The sequence below is a fragment of the Hypanus sabinus genome, chromosome 5, assembly GCF_030144855.1.
Source record: "Hypanus sabinus isolate sHypSab1 chromosome 5, sHypSab1.hap1, whole genome shotgun sequence".
NCBI classification, from domain to species: domain Eukaryota; kingdom Metazoa; phylum Chordata; class Chondrichthyes; order Myliobatiformes; family Dasyatidae; genus Hypanus; species Hypanus sabinus.
In genome coordinates, this window is record NC_082710.1 from 95,672,956 (window position 1) to 95,696,640 (window position 23,685).

The 23,685-nt window shown below is 36.3% G+C and overlaps 1 protein-coding gene across 1 annotated transcript in view; it reads right to left on the reverse strand.

Annotated features, from left to right (window-relative positions):
• LOC132394768 (low-density lipoprotein receptor-related protein 1-like) overlaps window positions 1–23,685 on the reverse strand; it is a 1,611,265-nt gene that overhangs the window by 399,961 nt on the left and 1,187,619 nt on the right. Inside the window, exon 42 of the mRNA XM_059971176.1 lies at window positions 17,994–18,365. Within this exon, the coding sequence (XP_059827159.1) occupies window positions 17,994–18,365 (372 nt within the window). The remainder of the gene's footprint in view (window positions 1–17,993; window positions 18,366–23,685) is intronic.

Consider the following 23,685-nt stretch of genomic DNA (forward strand, 5'->3'; position numbering starts at 1 on the left):
GGTGAGGTAATTTAGGTGATTAAGAGGAATATTTAAACATTGAAACACACACAAAATACTGGGGGAACACAGTAGGCCAGGCAGCATCTATAGGAAGAAGTACAGTTGACGTTTCGGGCCGAGACCCTTCATCAGGACATTTAAACATTTCCTGGATTCTTCAACAGAACTAAGAATGAGAGAACAACAAGCCAATTTTCAGAAGGTGTGCGCGCACATGTCAGAGGGACTGACTCTGTGTGTGTCTGTGTGTGTGTGTGTGTGTGAGAAAGAGAGTGACTGAGTGAGAGAGAGTGTGAGTGTGGGAACGGGGAACTGATTGGGGGATGGTTTAGGGAAAGTGGCTGCAGTCATCCAGGGTTCTGTTGTGTATTTAATATTTCAGTAATATTTGAGTAATATTGTAAATATATTGTTCAATTAAGCAATCTTGTTCATATTAAACAATTCATTATGGATTATATGTAAAAATACGTGAATTGCATACATCATGAATCTATGTGATATGTGCGTGCCTCACAAAGTAAAAAACTAAATTAGACTCGCGTTCTACACTCTCCCTGTTTTCTTTCCAATTAGTTGAATATTTTGAGAGTTACAAAATATAACAGGCTCTGTTAAGGGATATAACAAGAGCTTGCAGTCAGTCAACCCTAAATTCATCTGTAAGGCAACAGATATGTTTGCAAGCAGGAGCATTTTGCCAGTGTTGACACCAGTCAGAGTGATTGGGCAGTTTGGGTTGTAACTCTGTGATTAGATAATCCCTTTATTAACCTTACAGTGAATGTTCCATTCAAATGAGATAGAAACTCCACCACAATATCCTAGATTTTCTCATCTGCCTACTAAAATGAAAGGTTGAAAGGGATGACTGAATCTTGCAAAAAAAAATCATTTACACTTTGCCTCTGGAGAAACTGATTCAATGTCAAGACAGATATATATCTAAAAATATATTTTCTCTTCAATCTAGTTCAACTTAAAATGTCTTTTCTTATTAACGGAAATCATTATCCTGGTTCTGAGAGTACATCTTGAGAAAATTCATTAAATGTAAAACCTTCAAACAAAGTATCAGTTTGATTAAACTAAATGTCATCGCTTCGTCACCAGAAGTTCTTTATTGCTGGTTTTGAGGGAAAAAAAGGATTAAAACTTCATGGAATATTTTCGAGGAAATCATCTGCTGCCATCATATAAAATTGCAGTGTATTTCTCCTTCCTATCCACATCAAACATCTGTCACAGGCAGACTTTTAATAGAGGTCAGAATAAAACTTACTACTTTAAAGGTCTGAGATGAGCAATTTCAAAGTTCAGACTGCTACAGGATCTGGAGGTTTATTCATATTCATAATTTCTTCTAACTGGACCATTATAATTTTCTTTTTAAGGCTTTGTCTATTAAGTCAGTGGATGTTAATGCTGATACTTTTTCCCATCTTTTTGCTTCAATCATCTGAGATTAATTAACACTTAGAAACATTCATATTCTTCCTCCAGTTTCTTAGAAGTATTAATTTTACCACAGCCTGAGTTTGATGCAACAGGATTATTATACTTCACTTACTTGCAATAGCTACTAGATAAATGATAACCTATCTTGTGTATGTCTCACTGTTTGAGATCAAGGAAAGAAGAAATGGAAGGATGGAAGCATTTCACACAAACTTATTATTTTATTTTGTTTTGTGAGACTACCTCTGTCAGCTGAAATGCTAAGAACTAAAAGAATATCTTTTTTTTTTACAATATAACATCCAAAATGTAAGGCATTGAACTAGATAAGCAAATTGAAAGGGTGTCTGGGGTAAAAATCATATCTCATATTTAATGTAGTTCTCAATTTTTGACCAACATCTTGATATTCAATTTCATTGATTTCAAAGAAATCAAGTATCAGGAGGTAATCACTGGTTTTGTGCCAGTAATCTCAGATAAAACTCTATATGTGTTTGTAAGAGTTACAACTTATTAATATAATGTAGTAAACATATACGGAAAACTATCCACCATTTTGAAACTTACTCAAATTAGACAGAATTGGCAGCCTGAATACACTTTTATTTGGGACTTAAACTGATAGAAAATGTAAGGATCTAGTTTTATTTGTCTTTAAAGGGGTCTTAGGGGTCAAGAGAAGGCAAAACAATTAGTTTACAAAAGAAAATCACGATGATTGAATGGCGGAGCAGATTTGGTGGGTGGAACTGCCTACCTGTGTCCCTATATTGTATAGTTTTATGGTTTAGGATAAGTCACAATGCTAAGGATATGCCAAGTGGAAGTTCCTTTTTGGAAATAGTGGTGCTATCTATATACATATATAAAAACTTGTGAAATCAAGGGTGACGTTTTAACTGGGCTGTTATTTTCTCCTGTGATGATACACTAACAACTCAAACTGTGAACTGAGTGCTTCTGTACAATAGATGTAGACATAATAGTGACTGTGTATTCTGCAGTGCCTTGGAAATCAGTTCCAGTGATTTCAATTAAAATTAATTTCAGAAATAGAAACCACAGCTATTTATATACAGAACATCAATGGTACAGGTTCAGAATCAATTTCTAGCCAATTTCAAGACAGCCTGTGGTAATATTCAGACGCACATATGCTATCGTTTATTTCCTCTACTTATAAACTCCAATCTGAGATGATTTTCAAGCATTTTTTTAAAGAGTGTGAGAAAACATATATTTAATGTAATGGATTTTAACATGGGGTGGGTTTCCAGAAGGAAACTGCACTGATGAGTTACTGTCCTGACTGCCTGTGGCAGAATGAGACCTTGGCAAGTTTAAGGAATACACAACTCTTATGAAATTGTAACCAGTTTACCTTTTGCAGCCAAAGGAAAGTGAAGAGTTGTTAGTCTATGAAAAACAGTCTACTTTTATCTATTGTAACCATTAACTTTCTTTAGCATGCTTTGCTCTTTCCAGTTTTATTTACCCAGTCTCTGAATGTGTATTCATTACCCCCCGACTCTGAACCTTTAATTGCAATATTAGCTTACCTATTCCTAAGGCCTTTATCTATATCTGGTTATCTCCAGACTTGACAATTTCTACAAACTTTAGACTTTGTTATCAATCAATCCTCTGCAAAGATGAAATCATCAAAAAACTCAGTTGCATATGTTCCACATTTCAAAGAATCCCTTTCACCATCAAACCCTACAAACCTATACAATACATTGATTATTAAATTATCATCCATGTTTGCCAAAGCTCTCTATGATTATATTCTTGTCATTGTGATCTTCTCCAATTTTACAGCACTTCAGGACAATTGTTTCCTTTCAATTAAGGCTTCTGGATGAACCCACATTTAACTTCTCTATTACTGGTGACTCTAACTTCACATCCAAAAGCTTGAAGTCTTTAGTTCCACTTCTAAAATTTTTTGAATATCCTTACTTTTTAAATATTCTCTTGAAAGCCTACCACCTTGACCAAGTGTCTGACCATCTGTTAATAAATTGGTAAATTAGTTAATTATTGTCACATGCACTGAGGCACAGTGAAAAATGTTTTGCATATTGTCAATACAGCTTAATTCCCTGCACAGTACATTCAGGTAGTTCAAGGCTAGAACAATAACAGAATACAGAATAAGATGTTAAGAGGTACAGAGAAAGTGCAGTGCGGGTAGAGAAACGTTCAAGGTAGATATAAGGTCAAGAGTCCATCTTACACTAGGGGACTGTTCAATAGTCTTATAAAAGTGAGATAGAAGCTGTTCTTGAAGCCAGTGATACATGCTTCCAGACTTCTGTATTTTCTGTCACATAGAACTGCAAAGAAGAGAAAATTTCCCAGATGAGTACAAACTTTGATTATATTGGCTGCTGTAACAATGAAGTAAGAAGTGTAGGCAGAGCCATGGAGAGAGGGTTGGTTTCTGTGAAGTGCTGAGTTCTGTCCACAACACTCTGCAGTTTCTTGCAGTCATGGGCAGAACAGTTGCCATACAAGGCCATAAAACCATAAAAGGCCATTTGGGCCATTAAATCTGCCTTGCCATTCCATCATGGATGATTTGCTATCCCTCTCAACCCCATTCTCCTGCCTTCTGTATGTAATCTTTGACACATTGACCAGTCAAGAACCTATCAGACTCTGGCTAAAGAAATTCTTCCTCATCTTTGTTCTAAATGGGCATCCCTGTAGTCTGAAGTTATGCCTTCTAGTCCTTGACACCCCACTAAAGGAAACATCCTCTCCACATCCATTGGCTAGATTTCCTTCATATTTCATCTTTCCTCTCCTTATGGCTTTTTAGATTGCCTTGTGCTGGTTTTTAAAAACTTCTAAAACCACTAACTTAACACTATTTTTTGCTATATTATATGCCCTCTCTTTTGCTTTTATGCTAAATTTGATTTCACTTGTCAGCCATGGTTGCCTCGTCCTCCCTTTAGAATACCACTCCATCTGTGCCTTCTGAATTGCTCCCAGAAATAGTAGCCATTGCTCTTTTGCCGTCATCCCTGCAAGTGTTGCATTCTAATTAATTTTCACGAGCTCCTCTCATACTTCTGTAATTCTCTATATTTCACCGTAATACTGATACATCTGATTTTAACTTCTCCCTTTCAAATTGCAGGGTGAATTCTATCATATCATGGTCACTGCCTTCTAAGCGTTCCTTTACCTTAAGCTCCCTGAACAAGTCAGGTTCATTGCACAACACCCAATCAAGAGCTCTCTAAAAAGGCATCTCATAGGCATTCAACAAATTCTCTCTCTTGGGATTCAGCACCAACCTGATTTTCCCAACTTACTGGCATGTTGAAATCCCTGACTATTGTAACATTGCCCTTTTTACATGCTTTTTCTATCTGCTGTAAAAATTATTGCCGACTCTGCCCTCCGCACACGGGCATGTAAGACACAGTTTCTTTATGTCCACCTTTAATCTCTTGCTTTTCCAACTTAAACTTTGAAATTTCCACTTTACTCAGTCAGATCTCTAGAGTAACAGTTATAACGATGGCTACTCTAAGGAGCACCAAAAGAAATCCGGACCCAGGAACAGAAAGCCTAAAAAAGCTGACAAATCCTTGGAGGAACCCCCCTGGGTGAAGAGATTAGAGACTCAAATCAGCAGTATCAGCATTGAAATAACTCAATTAAAAGAGAAATTTGAAGGAAAATTGGACTCTCTAAGCCTTGATCTTAAAGAAGTTAATTGAAATGCTGCTGACCCTTCTTCTTGTTTGGAAATAGCTCAACAATGGATCGTCGATCTGGAAGCTCGGTCACGTCGGAATAATATTCAAATTGTTGGATTAAGAGAGAAATCAGAACCGGCCAACACACTGGATTATTTTGAAAAAATGTTTCAGTCTTTACTTCTGGAGGTTTGTTCACAGCCTCCAGATATTGAAATGGCTCACAGAGGCAGTACTTTAAAACTTCTGGATCAAGGTAAAAACAAACATATTGTGTGTGTTTTCTCCGTTTCAGAGACAAAGACCGCATTATTAAGATTGCGAGAAAACAAAACCTGTTTCAGTTTCAAGGTTCAGAGATTTGCTTTTTTGAAGATTTTCCACGTGAAATTGTTAAGAAGCGTTCTGGATTTGCATCAGCCATGAAATTAGCATACCAAAAAAAGCTTTTCCCATTGCTCCAATATCCAGCTAAATTTAGGCTTTTTGTCAAAAAGTCTGGGGCTCGTACTTTTGATGACCCAGCCGAAGCCTTGCATTTTATTAACTCTTTACCTGATGAATCTGATGACGAGTCTGAAGCCTGAAGCTTGAATGATTTATAATGGTTTGATTGTCTTGCGGCATAAAGAGTGATGAGATTGGAAGATTTGATGGTTACTGAAACTCTTTACCTTAAAATGTATTTTTATCTTTGAAAAAGACTGGTTTGGATGGTTTAACCTCAGAAGATATAGCGGGAGAACTGTTGATAGACTGTAGATAAGTTTGAACCATCTAGAATTTTTTCTCTGCAGCATTTAAATGAACTATTTGTTTATTTTTGTTCCATATGCTTTTGTAAAGATCTTTTAAGTAATTATTTGGATTTCCTTACATTTTAAAGATAGATTGGATAATTTAAAGATGGTGATTGTTTTTCTTTTGTGCAAATATTTCAAGAATTGTTTTGGATGTGTTTTTCTTCCCTTATCTAATATTATGAAGGTTACTTTCAAAATTGAAGCTTGTTTTGTTTTACAAGAAAAACACTTTCCTTCCAAGTTAGTTATATTGAGATATATGTTGACTGTAAGGAGTTTTATGCTTGGTAGGGGGAGACGGAGATTACTTTTCTCATTTTTTAAATTACTTAGGTAGGTGGAGTTTGTATTTGCATCTACGCTTTACTTGGGGCTGCGTCGATTGATATCGACTTATTTCTGGGCTCTGTAGTAAGGGTCGTTTTTTTTTTCTTTTTTTATCCCCATTATGGAAACCCGGAGCATACACAAATTATTTTTATTGTTGTTCATCTCCACCAATTTCAGCTACCTTATCGTGACATGCATCTAACTACTCTTTTTAGATACAAAGGTTCATGATGATGTCTCAACAGTTAAATGTTTTAACTTGGAATATCCACGGAATCATCCTATTAAGCATAAGAAAACATTTAAAGTTATTAACAGATTACAACTTGATATAATCTTTGCTCAAGAGACTCATATCAGGTTATGTGATAAAAATCAATTTTTTAGATTCTGAATTTTGGAAGGATCCTCAGTTTCATGCAACCTCCCAGAGTAAAACTAGAGATAGCTCTATCTTTATTGATTCTAATATCTCTTTTAATCAGGAGGATATTATAGCCAATATTAATGGTAGATTTTTGATTGTTAAAGGAATAATTTATAATAGGAAAACAGTTTTGGTTAATATTTATGGGCCAAATGTTGATGATCCCTCATTTTTTAAAGCTATCTTTGCTCTATTACCTGATTTAAATGAATATATGTTATTAATGGGTGGAGATTTTAATACATGTTTAAATCCTTTAATGGATAAGTCATCATCCAAACATCAACTCTCTAGTCATTCTGCATCACTTATTAATTCCCTTTTAATTGATTATGGTTTAATTGAAGTCTGGAGGCATAAGCACTCTAGTGATAGAGAATACTCTTGTTTCTCACATGTTCCTAATAAATATTCGAGAATCGACTATTTTATAGTTGACCCTTGACTTTTATTTAATGTTCAGAAATGAGAGTATGATGCGATTGCTATCTCTGATCATGCTCCTTTAAACTTAATATTTGAACTGAAAGATATTGCTTCTACCTGACCATTTTGGCATTTTCCAGAACACTTGTTACAAAGTTCAGAATTTGTTGAGTTTATTGAAACTCAGATAAAAGAGTTTTTTTCTCTTTAATAATACAGGAAAAGTCTCAAAGTTAGTAATTTGGGATACATTAAAAGCTTAATTATGTAGTCAAGTTATTTCGTATATAGTTAAACTGAAGAAACAAACAAGAATAGAATTAAATAAAATCTCTGAACAAATTAAAGAATTGGATAACCTCAATGCAATCTCTCCAAATGTTGTTTTATTTAAAAGAAGAGTAGATTTACAATCGCAGTATAATTTATTACTAACATATCCTATTGAAGGATATTTACTTAAATTGAAAAGTCAATTTTATATTTTTGGGGATAAAAATAATAAGGTTTTAGTTTCCCAATTAAGAGCAGCTAGAGCTAAAAGACAAATTTTAAAGATTTATAAAACTAATGGAGATATAGCAAGTAACTTTGAGGACATTAATGATACTTTTCAAGATTTTTATTCTGATCTTTATGGATCTCAATTTAAGTTGTCTAGTTTTTTATATTGAAACTTTTCATTTAAACCTTCAATAACCGATCACATATTTCTCCTATGAAGAAATAAAGGGATCCGTTCTTTAACAGATTTATTTTGTGATGGTCGATTGATGACTTTTGAAGAGTTAATTAACAAATATTCTCTCGCTCATACACATTTTCTGCAATATTTTCAGGTTAGACATAGTTTACAACAATATTTACCTAAGTTTCCATATTTACAAGAATCTGATTTGTTGGATACCATTTTGAAATTGAATCCCTTAGTGAGAGGTTCCATTAGAAGAGTTTATAATTTATTTTTGTTACAAAAAGTGAACTTATCACTAAAGATTAAACAACATTGGGACAGAGAACTTAATATGACCTTTGTTAATGAAGATTGGCTTTGAGTTCTGAAAAACATAAATTCTTCTTCTATATGTGCCGATCTCTATTTAATTCAATTTAAAATTGTTCACCATTATTATTTAACAAAGGAGAGACTATCTAAAATATTTCCTAGTATAGACAACTACTGTGATAGATGTAAAACTGAAGCAGCTACTTTGGCCCATATGTTTTGGTCATGTTCTTCTTTAAAATCATTTTGGAAATCTTTATTTTCTACAATTTCTAAAGCTCTGAAAATTAATTTACAACCTAATGGATTGACTATACTATTTGGAATAGTTCCGCATCATATTCAGGGTATTTCATCTTCAGATCAGCATGTAATTGTGTTTGTTACTCTATTGGCAAGAAGGGTATTTTATTAAAATGGGAAGATACTTCTGTCCCTACATCAATTGAATGGTTTTCTCAAGTAATGTTATGTCTCAGTTTGGAAAAATTTAGAAGTAGAACTTTTGATCCCTGATTCAATTTTGAGAGAAGATGGGGCTCTTTTGCCAAATACTATCGTTTAATTTGAATTATTTTATATGGTTTCCTTCCAATTTTTTTTATAAATATGAATTGGCGGTTGATGATTCTTTTTCTTTATATATATATAGAAGCTGATAAGGTGTATTGCTCTGGGGAGTTTATTCCTAATGGTTTTATTTTCCTTTTTTGTAGTCAGTGTTTTTTTTTCTTAGCTAGATGGGGTTCTTTGTTTTCCTTCTTTTCCTTATCTATAATTTTTTCCCATTTTTATATATTATGATCAGCTTTTTTTCAGCTTTATTAATTGTATACGTATTAATTTGTTGAAGTTTTGTATCATTTTATAGCTGTAGAAGATTATGTACCAATAAAAAGATTCTAAAAATGAAAATAGTTAGTGCCCTGGCTACTGTTTGAAAGCCTGTATATAATTCCCATCAGGATCTTTTTACCCTTGCAGCTTCTTAACTCTATCCACATGGATTCTACATCTCCTGATTCTATGTCACGTCTTTCTAAGGGTCTGATTTCAGGTTTTTTTTTACCAACAGAGCCACCCCACCCCCTCTGCCTACTGACCTAGGCTTTTGTTATAATGTTTATTCTTGGATATTGAGCTGCTAACTATGACCGTATTTCAGCTATGACTCAGTGAAGCCCACAACATCAAACCTTCCAATCTCTAACTGCACTGCAAGATTATCTATCTTATTCTGTATACTTCATGCTTTCAAATATAATTCCTTCAATCCTGTTCAACAACCTTTTTGATCTTTTCCCCAATGCTACATTTCAACTTAATATCTTCACTGTGGAAGATACTAGCAGTCTGCCAGAAATTAGCTTCCAATCAGCTTTGCCTGGCTCAGCTTCATTGACTGTAAACAATTGAATGTTGTTTGAAATGCTTTTTGAAATCAATTAAAATCAGGTATTTTGCTTTGGTGACATTGAGGGAAATGGTGGTTGTCATGATAACATTCAATTTCCACCTTATACCCCAATTCATTGATACAGCCTACTATGGCGGTATCACTTGCAATCTTCTAAGATGAAGTTAGACAATGTTGAAAATAACCATTTTCATCATTATTGAAGAATTGGTCAAACAGTCAAGAATGCATTTGCAAATGTAAGTGTTGAGTCCCAGTTCTAGAGGTTTGGAGTGAATTTGCTTGGAATTGTTGTATTAAAGGCTGAGCTGTAGTCAACAAACAAAAGACTAATGTAGATGCCATTACCAATGCTCCCAAGATGAGTGTAGGGCCAGGGAGATGGCATACATCAATGTCCCGAATGCTCTCTAGCATCCTTACTTCCTTAGGAGACTAAAAAAAAATTGCTAAGTTCACTTTGATCCTCACCCAGCTTTATTGATGCACCATAGAATACATCCTAGCTGGATGCATCACAGTTTGGTATGGCAACAGTTTGCCCATGACCACAAGCAAACACAGACAGTTGAAGACATCGCTCAACACATCAGTCTCCTCTCTATGAAGTCTGTTTACACTTCACGTTGTCTCAGTAAAAAGCCCGCCTTCCTTGGACATTCTCTCTTCTACCCCCTCTCGTTGGGCAGAAGATACAAAAGACTGAAAACAGGTACCACCAGGCTCAACAACAGTTTCTATCCTGCTGTTAGAACACTACTCAATGGTTCCCCAGTACAATAAGATGGACATATGATCTCACAGTTTACCTCAGTATGATCTTGCAACTTATTGTCTACTTATTCTGCACCTTCTCTGTAATTGTAATGTTTTATCCTGTACTCTATTGTTTTTATCCTTGTACTACCTTGATGTCCTATTCTAATTAATTGATCTGTATGAACAGTATGCAAGTTTTACACTGTACCTCATTACATGTAACAATAATAAACCAATTTACATACACTCCACACAAAATACTAGAGGAACTCAGCAGGCCAGGCAGCATCTATGTAGGTTTTCCTATAGGATTTCCCTGTGTTTTGCAGCATTCATTTTACTCTATACCTTCACAAACCTTCCAGGACCTGCTATAGTGAAGCATTCCCATGACATGATGCAGCCACCACCGTGCTTCACTCTTAGGGGTATGGATGTTGTGTTTTTGATGATGTGTGATGTTTGGCTTATGCCAAACTTAGCATTCAGTCTGATGGCCAAAAAGCTCAATTTGGTTTCATCAGAACATGGAAGCTTCTTCCAGCTGACTTCAGAATCTCCTACATGTCTTCTGGCACACTCTATCCGAGATTTCATGTGAGTTTTTCTCAACAGTGGCTTTCTCTTTGCCACTCTACCCATAAAACTGTGACTAGTGAAGCACTTGGGAACAGTTGTATGCACAGTCTCTCCCATCTCAGCCACTGAGGCTAGCAACTCCTCCAGAGTTGTCATAGGTCTCTTGGTGGCCTTTCTCAATGGTCCCCTTCTTGCAATGTCACTTAGCTTTTGAGGACAGATTGCTCTAGGCAGAATTACAGCTGTGCCATTTTCTTTCCATTTCTTGATGATTGATGTAACTGCACTCCAGGGGATATTCAGTGACTTGAAAATTTTCTTGTATCCATCTCCTGACATTTCAATAACCTTTTTGCGGAGTTGCTTGGAGTGTTCTTTCAGGATATTGACTCACCAGCAGTTGGACCTTCCAGATACAGGTATATTTTTACCACAATCTATTGAACCACCTTGTCTACACACAGGTGATCTACATTTAATTAATTATGTGACTACTGAAATGAATTGGCTGCAACAGTGATAATTTGGTGTCAAATGAAGGGGTGAATACTTATGCAATCAGTTATTTTTTGTTTCATATTTGTAATTAATTTAGATCACTTTGTAGAGATCTGTTTTCACTTTGATACGAAAGAGTCTTTTTCTGTTGATTAGTGTCAAAGAAAGTCAAATTTAATCCACTGTGATTCAACGGTATAAAACAATAACATATGAAAACTTCCAAGGGGGTGAATGCTTTTTATAGGCATTGTATATGTGATAATAATTAACTAGTTACCAATTACATGTTTCAGCCTTAAATCTCCACTGTACTAAATTATAAGAACAGTACAGCACAGGAACAGGCCCTTCAGCCCACAATGTAGTGCTGAACCACCTGATAAGTAAATCAAAAACTCCCCAAAAAATAATTCCTCCTACCTACACAATGTCCATCTCCCTCCATCTTCTTCACATTTGTGTTCCTATCTAAATGCCTTTTAAAACCCTCTGAAGTATTTGCCTCTACCGTCATTCCAGGTAGCTCATTCCAAGCATCCACCACTCTATGAGTAAAAAGCTTACCCCTCACACCCCCTTTGAACCTATCCCCCTCACCTTCAATGCTTGTCCTCTAGTATTAGAAATTTTACCCTAGTAAAATTATACTCCCTGTCTACTCCATCTATGCGTCTCATAGTCTTATAAGACTCTATCAGATCTCCCCTCAGCCCCTGCCACTCCAAAGAAAGCAATCCTAGTTTGTCCAACCTCTAATGACAGCAAATGCCCTATAATGAGGCTGTACCCTCTCCAAAACCTCAACATTCTTCCTCTAGTGGGATGACCAAAACTGTATGTTATACTCCAAATGTGGCCTAACCAGAGTTTTATAAAGTTGAAACAAAATCTCTTGACTTTTGAACTCAATGCATCAACTAATGAAAGCAAACATTTTATAAGCCTTCACAACCACACTATCAGCTTGTGTAGCCACTTTCATGGAGCTGTGAACTTGGAGCTCAAGATCTCTCTGGTCAGCAACACTGTTAAGAATCTTGTCCAGTGTACTGTCTCTTTGCATTTGCCCTACCAAGGTGCAACACCTCACATTTATCCGGGTTAAACTGAATTTGTCATTTCTCTACTAATATCTGCAACTGATCTATATCGCACTGTATTTTTTTGCCACTCTGCTACACAATCAATGACTCCGCTGATCTTGCTATCATGCTCAAACTTATTGTCCCACTCATCTACATTTCATCCAGGTCATTTATGTACATCATAAACAGCAGAGATCTCAGAACAGATCCCTGTGGAACACCACTAATTGCAAACTTCCAGATTGAAAAATACCCTTCAACCTTGACCCCTTGTCTTCTCTGCGCAAGCCAGTTCTGAATCCAAATAGCCAATTTGCCCCAGACCCCATGCATCTTAATCTTCTGGATTAGCCTCCCATGAGGGACTCACTAAAACATCAAACGCTTCACTAAAATCCATGTAGACAACACCTGCTGCCCTGTCTTCATCAACATTATCAAAACATTAACTCAAATTTAGTAAGATACAATCTGCCCCACATAAAGCCATGGTAAAGCTCTCCCTAACTGCGCCATGAGTTGCCAAATGCTCAAATATCCTATCTCCAGCAATTTCCCTACAACTGACATGAGTCTCACCAGTTTATAGTTCCCAGGATTTTCCCTTGTTCCCTAAGAAGGTACAACACGTACAACATTAGTCTCTCACCTGTCCCCCTGGACCTTGCCTATGCCTAGAGAGGTCACAAGATACTGATCGAAGTCCCAGCAATCTTCTCTCTTGCCGCCTTCAATAACCTGCAGTAAATCCCATAATACCTGGGGACTTATCCACTTTTATACTCATTAGGAGGCCCAACACGTCTTCCTTCTTGGCCTCTAAACACCCTAACATGTTTATACATTCAGCATCAATATCCTGGTCATCCATGTCCTTTTCCTTGGTAGATACTGAAGCAAAGTACTCATTAAGTAAATCACTCACATACTCCACGTTCAAGCAAATATTCCCCTCTTTATCCTTGAGTGGTCCTACCCACTCCTTAGTTATCCTTTTTCTCTTCATGTATGTATAGAAGGCCTTGGGATTTCCCTTAATGCTACCTGCCAAGGACTTCTTGTGGGCCTTCCTGGCTTTCCCAATTCCCTTCCTTAATTCTTTTCTCATAATCCACATGTGCTCCATTTGATCCTAACTTCTAAAGCTTTACATATTTTTCCTTCTTGACTAAATTATTCACCTCTCTGGACATCCAAGGTTCTCTAATCTTTCCATCCCTGTCCTTCCTTCCAACAGGAACATACCTTTCCTATAATCTGCGCAATTGATTTTTAAACATCCTTCACCTGTCTGATATGGATTTGCCAGAAAAAAAAATTTGTTCCCAATTAACTCTTCTTAGTTTCTACCTAATGCCCTACTAAGTTTCCCTCAAGTACCATACCTATCCTTTATAGCAATCCTGAAAGTTAAGGGCTTACGGTTACCGTTCCATAACTGCTCTTCCACCGAAAGGTCATCCTCCTGGCCAGATTCATTACTAAACACCAGCTCCAGAACAAACCCTCCTCTTGTTGGATTATCCACATATTGATTTAATAAACCCTCCTGGATACACTTAACAATACTATGCAGGCAAAGAAATTCTGGCATGTTCTTATGTCTTCAATTTGACACCTGATTGTTGTCATAATCATTATATTTTGGAAATTTTGTTTGAACTATGGCTAAATAAATGAAAAATATTTGTAAAGTATTGTATTTTTTCATCTTCTGTATCCTGCATAAAATCACAAGTTACTGAATAAAAATATATGACACATATAAAATGAACAATAACATTCATTCCCTATGTACATATATCAAAAAAATTAAGCACACAGTGAATGATAAAAGCCACAAAACATGTAGCAAGCACAAAATAGCACCGAGTTCAATGTTCTGCTACACATAAACAGAACCTGTGGTTAGTCTTCAATATTTCAAGCAGTATCTAAGGACGGGAAAGAGAACAAACACTTTATTGTTTTATCTTGAACTTTACCCTGTTCTGAAGAAAAAGCATGAACCTGAAACATCATTTTCTTTCTCTACAGATACCACCAGAACATTCAGGGGTGTTCAAAACTTTTTGCTTTTGTAGTACAAAACCTTGTAGGTTAACCAATATTTTACTAAAGGTAACTATCATTTCCAATAAAAACAATGTCTTCACTTCTAATAAAGCAGATACAACAAAATTATAGTTCTTATTCTGTAATAACATGGTCACATATAATTATACTATAGTTTTATCTCCTCACTGTCTTTTTCTTCAAACTCTGATAAGTACTATTTTACAAAGGATAATCACCAATGAACAACTTTCCTTGTCTTGTATATGGTTGCAGATGTCATAGAAAATCAAAACTCCAATGCATTAATGTAACTTCATGGAATATAGAGTCTTGGCTTTGAAATATTATAATATTACAGCTGCCTACCTCAATTACAGACGTACCTTATGTTGACATAGACAGATGAGAAGAGTATTGTTTCAAGTCTCAGTTAAATAAAATCCTCTACTTGAGCAAACATGCAACATAGAATATAATCAGTAGTGAAATGAACTCAGAAGTTTTGCAAGGTAAGATTTTAGTCATATTGTCAGAAGCACATTCATAAATTACATATTCTCAGCCAGTTGGAATGCTTTATTTTGCCCAGGGAAAGGAAATAACAAAACAAAGATGATTTCTAGTTCCAAATCTTTGTGCAACTACTTAAGCATATGTGGATGTAGGTTATTGAATGTATTACACAACTACATTTTCATTAACTTAGTTCTGGTTTTACATTTAAGAATCAATATCCACTTGGTGGAAATAGAAACTTTTGGCTATATGATGATGCAATACTGGAACAGATTTGCAGCAAAACAAAGTAATTCAAAGTAGTTCACCCTCTGATCCTAGACTCCCCCACTTCAGGAAATGTTCTCTCCACATCCACCATATCTAGGCTTTTCAATATTCGATCAACTTCAATGAGATCCCCCTACATTTTTCTAGATATTCTCTTCCTGTGAGTACAGGGCCAAAGCTATCAAACACTCCTCACACATTAATCCTTTTATTCCTGGAATCATTCTCCTGCATCTCCTCTGGACCCTCACCAATACCAGCACATCTTCTCTTAGATAAGGGGTCCAAAGCTATTCACAGTACTCAAGAGTGGTCTGACCAATGCCTTACAGTTCAAATCCTCAGCATTACATCCTTGCTTTTATTCAAAATCAAGATTCAAGGTTGTTTAATATGGTTTCCTGGACATAAGTGTAAGCAGAATGAGATAACTCCAGATCTGATGCAGCACAAAAAACTGCAAAAGACAAAGAACACAACAGTCTCTTACTTAATTTTCCTGCATCTCTTGTTATGTTAACAAATGTGACAAAAGATGAACTATAGAATAGCATTTCCAAGATGACTTTACTGAATAGAAAATACAGAATGAAGGCATATGAAAATGTCCTGATAATACCAAGGTAAAATGCTATTTTGTTTTTCTAATTCTGTAGAACACAATAATCATAGTTTTGGAAACAATCAATTTCTTCTTCATGCCCTTCCAGCCTTGAGTAATCTTTAGCTTTCCCACTCAATATTTTTAATCCTTCTCAGTATCTGGTTTCTCTGGCAGTGCCAACATTTCTTATTCATTAGTAATTGTATCTGAATTGAGAAAGCAGTTCAAAATCAACAGCCTTGGCGAGTCTAGAATTAAATATAGTTTGGACAGGGTGTTAACACCCCACTTCCTTCCATGAAGATGCAAATGAAGCAGACAGACCTATACAACAATCCAATATTTTAATGTTTGCCACTACTGATTTGTTATGTTATTTTTGTATAATTGTTTTTAATTTACCAGCGTCTCTGGATCAATGGTTCAGGTTTGTGCCTGCTAAGTTAAGTACATCAAGGCCTATTCCTGTAGTTGGGGCCAAGGCATTCTTAAATTGCAGATTCATGACAGAACATCACAAGTCACAAACATTTCAATGATGTTACGTAAGAGTACAAGATACATATTCAGACGGAATAGAATTCCAATATTTTACACAACAGCACTGCACTGTAAAATAAAATTTCTAGTCACTATAAATCCACAAAGATACAGGCAAAAATAGTTTCTATTTTTATTAAGGGCTATACACAAATACAGTAGCTATGCTGAAGTAAAAAAAAAGATGGAGAAGTAGCAAACTAGGAGTCCTGTACTGGGGATCACGGCCCCTCAGTTAATGGGAGGGGTCCATGGCATAAAAAAAGGTTAGGAACCTCTGAAGTAAACAAACACAAACGGCAATGAAAAAATTAACTCCTTTTGTACAAAGCAAGTTTTAAGGTGTATCCCGAATAATATTGTAAACATCTATTTGGCTAATAGCTCACATATTATGATTTTGAGGAACGTTAAATTACAACTGATCTTATTTCTCCATACTCAGAAAAGTAATGAGAATTTTAAGATACTCTTCATACTGTAAGTATAAATTCTCACAAGAAATTAGCCTTTATACTACCCAATCTTGTATTCTCTGACAAATTAGCAATGCTTCAGCCTTGTGCACACCATAAAGAATTCTCAATAAACAGAAACGTCTCCAACTAGCACTGAAAATTTCTCAGGAATGCAGAGGAAGAGACATATTAAATTAAAGTGACACAATTTACCTTATTCAGTAAAAAAGTACTAGTCAACTTCTGATTAAAAAATGTATTCAGAAAATGTAGATTTATCGAAGAATATAATTAATATATATATATATATTACAATCAATAGCCGTCTTTACAGAACTTGCATATTCACAATAATTGCAGAGAAAAAAGTTTTCAAAATTGCAATATGTGGAAATGAAAATTATAAAAAGTCCCCTAATCACATTTCAGATCAATATAACCAAAAATTTCTCTGGTCATCCAAGAGCCATTCTGTGTACTGGTCACTAGATTCTCTTTTGATTTATTAAACAACAATGACATACCAACACAACATTTTCTTTTTAAAATTTTGGTAAGGTAGTTTGGTCAAGTCTCACATATATTGGCTAAAGCTAAGTTCCCTTGAGAATTGGACATTCTTTGGAACTGCGAGTAACAAATTACAAAGCCAGTTCAGTGAAAAGTCAATGGACTATTGTAATGGTATGGGACTATCAGTGGTCAACTGTGATCAGGAAACTCCTAACCCTGAAGTACAGTTGTGAACGAATGGGCTTTGTACCGCTACAGTTTTGTGATCTCCATAATCAATACCACTATTTCTATTTCCTGTTCTTTAAAAATGAATTCATACATTCAATCTGCCTGGCAGTCCAATAACATAAAATACTGTTATACTCAAACACCAGGTATTATAATAAATGAGCATCATACACTCTATGGATTTCCCATTTTACTGATTAAGCATTAGAGTCAAAACATTAGTAACTAATTATTGAAGAAATGCATTCAATGAGTACAATATTCAATCATTTTAGATGTGTACTTACTCTCTATAATAACTTTTCTGCCAGTCCAGTCATCGTTGATAAACTGGATATTTCCAAAATGAACATCACTCATAAATATCCGGTTAGTCCCCCTTGTATTTCGCCGGTAATCAAAAGCCAAGGCAATCACGTTTTTGAAGTATTCTGGTTTTTCATATGGTCTAATTGGAGGATTTAGGTTAGTTTCATCTGTAAGATGGATGCTCTTTAATATTGTTCTTTCTGAATAGAGTAAGTATCCATCATAATCACGACAGCTGACTGAATCCTCTGCGAGTACACTGTATGAACATCCACAGGTTTTCTGACCTTTTCCCCGGTATAAGCAAAGCTGCTGGCATCCACCATTATTGTTTGCGCAAATATTGGTACCTGTCAGGATGCAATTTTCAATTGTTACAGCATCAGTACCAGGCAATGAGCTTTGATATATGCAGTGCATGTAGCAGGAAACAAAATTAGGTTTAAATCCAGTACTTCCAATTCTCCCAGAACTCAGTATTACCCAAAACATTCAAATGTTTCATGAATTTGATTTTATACTTCAGTATTTTCATCACACCCCTCAAACAGTAGGAAACAAAATGAATTACTTTTAAACTGGAATAGATGTGTAAGAAATTTGCTTTTAGTTAGGTGTATCTGCCATGCACTTAATTTCAATTAATATAGGTGATGCAGCCCCAATGTTCCCTCTCCAGGTGACCATCACAAATTTCCAACAGGCTTTGTCAGTTTTGTGAATATCAACAAATATAATCTTAGCATGTTGAATTCAGCATGTAAAGTTTGGGTATGTCAAACTACTTATGATGCATGCAAAAATATTACAAAATATAAGCAACACCCAAAAATTGCTGGAGGAACTCAGCAGGCCAGGCAGTATCTATGTAACAGAGTAAAACAGTACACTTTTCAGGCTGAGACCCTTCATCAGGACTGGAAAAAAAAAAGACGAGAAGTTAGAGCAAGAAGGTGGAGGGAGGGGAAGAAGAAGTACAAGGTGGTAGGTGATAGGTGAAACTGTGAGGGGGGAGGGGTTGAAGATCTCCCAGTGACCATCAATTTCAATTCTACTTCCCATCCCTATTCCTAGCTCTTTACTTCACTCCTCCCTTTCTCCTGGTTTCACCTACCACCTACCATTCTTCTACTTCTTCCTCCTCTCCATCCAGCTTCTTGCTCAAACTTCTCAACTTTTTTTCCTGTCCTGATGAAGGGTCTCGACCTTACCTGTTTATTCTTCTCCATGCATGATGCCTGGTCTGCTGAATTCCTCCAGCATTTTGTGTATGTTGCTTGGATTTTCAGCATCTGCAGATCTTTTTGTCTTTATAAAACATAATATATGCCCTTTTCCTTCCTTCTAAGCAATAACATTCCTATTTTATTCATAATATTGCCTTCCGAATTCTAAAATGTTAGACATGCAAGATGCAAAATTTAGAAGATCCAGCTGCACTTACAGAAAACTATCTTTCCCAAAATATAAACCTAAAAAAAGAGAAATTTATGCTTCTACGTGGACAGAAGAGAAAAACGGTAATATTCCTCTTATCCAAGAGCTCGAGGGGTCTTTAGGTTCTTTCAAAGTAAAGTTTTCTCCAAGTGTTGGAGGTTTGATTATTCTGCTGAGTGTTTGCATTTCTGCTTCAATCTGTCATACAAACATGCAGGTTTCTCCTAAATGTAATAGAACTAGGATTGTTTTAAGTGAAAATAACCTTAAATGTAATAATTCCAATAGGCTCCTCACATTACTTTTCACAGGTTTTTCATCTATCTACAGATATTCATTGTTTAAAATTGGAAATTGGGAAATTGCTGACTTGGTGCTACCTACAAATTCTTCTTCTGCTTTGCAACAAGGATTAGGAATTACCCTCATCTGTCACTTTTTGTACTCAGCTTTATTATCACTATAATGGACATCAATGACTGTAGTCTTCCTACAGTTGCCGCTGAATCTCACAATATTTAGTTACATAAATCCTTCCATGAGATTGCCTGGGCAAAGGGTGCTTGCTGGCTTTAAGATAAACAAAGTCTAACTACTATTCATATGCAAATAGAAGAAGTTATCCCAACAAAATCAATCATGCAGTATCAGTCAGCAGCAAACTTAAATCATCACAGCATTTTTTTTGCATGTATTTTTGTTTACCACAAAGCTGTCCAAAACTTCACTAACATTAAGAATAAAGAAATAGCATTAATATATAAGAATTGTATAATGTTTATGCATTGCTATCTTTTAAAATATCTGTTCAGACTATTCTACAGTCATTTATATTGGAATACGTCCCCTATAATTCCATATTCCTCTTTGATAGATTCTACTGTACTTCATCTTCCTGCTGTGGAACAATAAATGGAATTATCTGACGAGAACCAATAGCTCAAATTGTCAAATTTAGTAAGTCTACTTACTAAAACTCAGCAAGTAATAAACATTTGTTTATCCAAAACAAACATGCATAATTTATATAGTCTGTGATGAAGTTTTAATAAATTGGGAAATTTGAATTCCAGCCAAACAAATTGTTTAAACTCTGAAAATAAGGAGAGTAAAATGCCAATTTTAACACATTATTTACAATTGAAAGTTTATGATTTAAGTGCATTGAAGAATTGGTTAAAATATTAGCAGACGCAATCCTTCAAATAAAATCATGCAGTCGACACTAAAAGATATTTTTTCATTGTCTTCTTTTTACATCTTGTTGATACATCAAGATGGTTTTTATTAACTGCAGCTCAGCATTTAATACTATCATCCCCTCAAAATTACCGTAGATTCCGGACTACAGAGAGCTCCTGATTAAAAGCCGTACGCTCTAATTTTAGAAAGAAAATCAATTTTGTACTTGTACAGGCCGCACCGGATTTTAAGCCGCAGGTGTCCCACGTTGTAATATGAGCTATTTACACAGAAAGATATTACACGTGAGGATTTTTTAACTTTTAATTAAATCCGTAGGGTAACATAAACAAATACATATTGCAAATGCTTTTTTTTGAACAGTGCCTGTAACACAGCTACTTTTAAATATACATACGTATCGGTAACACACAAATTACGTTGCGTATACTTTTTTACTGAACAGTGCACGAACAACATTCCAATATCTCCTAACGACTGGTAAAAAAAATATATATACTGCAGCCTACCAGGAAAAGTTATTGATCGCCTTCTTCATCTTCCTCCTGCGCACTAAAACCATCAAGGTCCGTCAGTGTCTGAATTGAACAACCTCAGGATCTCGTCACTCACTTCAGTCTCTTCGTTGTCGCTCTCACTTGAGCGCACGCGGTCCTCTTCATCACGCAGCAGTCCAGCCTTTCAAACCCGTTGGTGATGGTAGATGTTGTGACACGGCTCCATGCATTTAGGATCCACTGGCAGACTTGAGTTAAAGATGCTCTTCGCATGCGTCCTGTTTTGGTAAAGGATTTCTCGCCGCTCGTCATCCAAGCCTCCCACTCAACGCGCAGCGCCACTTTAAATGCCTGGTTCACGCTGATGTCCAGTGGCTGCAAATACTTCGTGGTGCCCCCAGGAATCACAGCTGGAATTGAGTTTGTACTCTTGATGGCAGCTTTCACTGAACTTTCATTGTCAGCCGCTTAAAAATCACCATCGTGGAAGCTTTAGTCCGGATGCTGTGCAGCTCAGAACACAAGTAAAATGCGTTCTCTCATGGCCACTTGTTTTCAGTGTGATGGACGAGTCACCTTTTTTATTAACAGTCCGAGTGAGAGGCAGGTCAAACGTCAAAGGTACTTCATCCATATTTATGATATCATCTGGCCCGATGGAATTCTCCGCTATCTTTGTTTGAGTGAATGTGCGGAAGTTAGCAAGCTTTTCCTCGTGGTCGGGAGGGAGCTGCTGACACAGAGTCGTGCGTACCCTGACGGACAGGCCTGTTCGTCTCATAAATCTAAAACACCACGATGGCCCACCTCTAAAATCTTCGATTTTCATTTTGGTGGTGATTGCTTTAGCCTTCAGTCTGATCTGCACGGTGGAAACACCGCGGCCACCTGCTCTCTGCGTGTTAACCCAGTCTTCACGAAAGTTTTCAAGTTCGGGCCATCTGCTATGATTACCTCTGAAAGCTTTTGTCATCTTTTTGCATTGACTCAGTTCTTCACGCTAGCGTCTCCACCGTCTCACCATCGATTCATTTATGCCAAGATTATGTGCTGCAGCTCGATTTCCTTCTTCAACCGCCAGATTGATCGCCTTTAACTTAAAAGCGGCGTCATATGCTTTTCTTCGAGTGTTTTCCATGTTGATGAGGGTGAGTACAAATGACTGATTTACAATAATTTAATTGTGAAAGTGCGCTTGATTTATTGTACAATTTCATTGGACCTCTGTGAACTACTCATCAATTTTATTGGTCTACTGTAACGAGGCAAAATGTTTTTGGCGGCATTGGCCGTAGTATAGGCCGCAGTGTTACCGCAGTGTTCAAAGCTTGGGAAAAAAGTAGTGGCTTATAGTCCGGAATTTACGGTAATCAATAAGCTTCAAGACCTTGGCCTCAATGCCTCCTTGTGCAATTGGCTCCTTGATTTGTTCACTTGCAGACCCCAGTCAATTTGCATTGCCAACATCTCCTCCACAATCTCCATCTGCACAGGTACACCACAAGGCCGTGTGCTTAGCCCCCTGTTCTATTCATTTTGTACTTATGACTGTGAGGCTAAGCTCAGCTCCAATACCTTATTTAAGTTTGCTGATAACATCACATTCATTGGCCGAATCAAATGTGATGGCAATCAGCATATAGGAGGGAGATTGAAAATCTGGCTGAGTGATGCCATAACTACAACCTCTTACTCAATGTCTGCAAGACCGAAGAGCTAATTGTTCACTTCAGAAAGAGGAACATGGAGGTTTATGAGTTAGTCCTTATTGGGCGATCAGATGTGGGGAGTGTCAGCAAGTTCAAACTCTGTGATGATATCATTTCTGAGAATCTGTACTGGGCCCAGCACACAAGTGCAATTACAAAGAAAGCACAGCAGTGCCTTTACTTCCTTAGAAGTTTGCGAAGATCCAGCATGACATTTAAAACTCAGACAAACTTTATAGAATTTTAGAGAATATACTGACTGGCTGCATCATAACCTGGTATGGAAACACTAATGTTCTTGAACAGAAAATCCTACAAAAAGTAGTGGATATGGCACCGTCCATCACAGGTAAAGCCCTTCCAACCATTGAGCATATCTACATGAAACATTGTCACGGGAAAGTAGTGTCCATCAACAGGAATCCCCACCACCCATGTCATGCTTTCTTCTCATTGTTGCCATCACGAAAGAGGTACAGAAGCCTCAAGACTCACACCACCAGGTTCAGGAACAGGTATTACCCCTCAACCACCACAATCTTGAACCAGAAAGGATAACATTACTCAACTTTACTTGCCCCATCACTGAAATGTTCCCAACATCTATGGACTTATTTTTAAGAGTTGTCCATCTCAATATTTATTGTTTGTTTATTTGTTTATTATTTCTTCTTTCTTTTTATATTTGGACATGTGGTAGTCTTTTGCATAACGTATATATATACACACATACTTTGATAATAAATTTACTTTGAACATTGTTTATCACTTTTACTTGAATATTTCAATTCTCTATAATGTGTCTTCTGTGCAAAATGATTTGA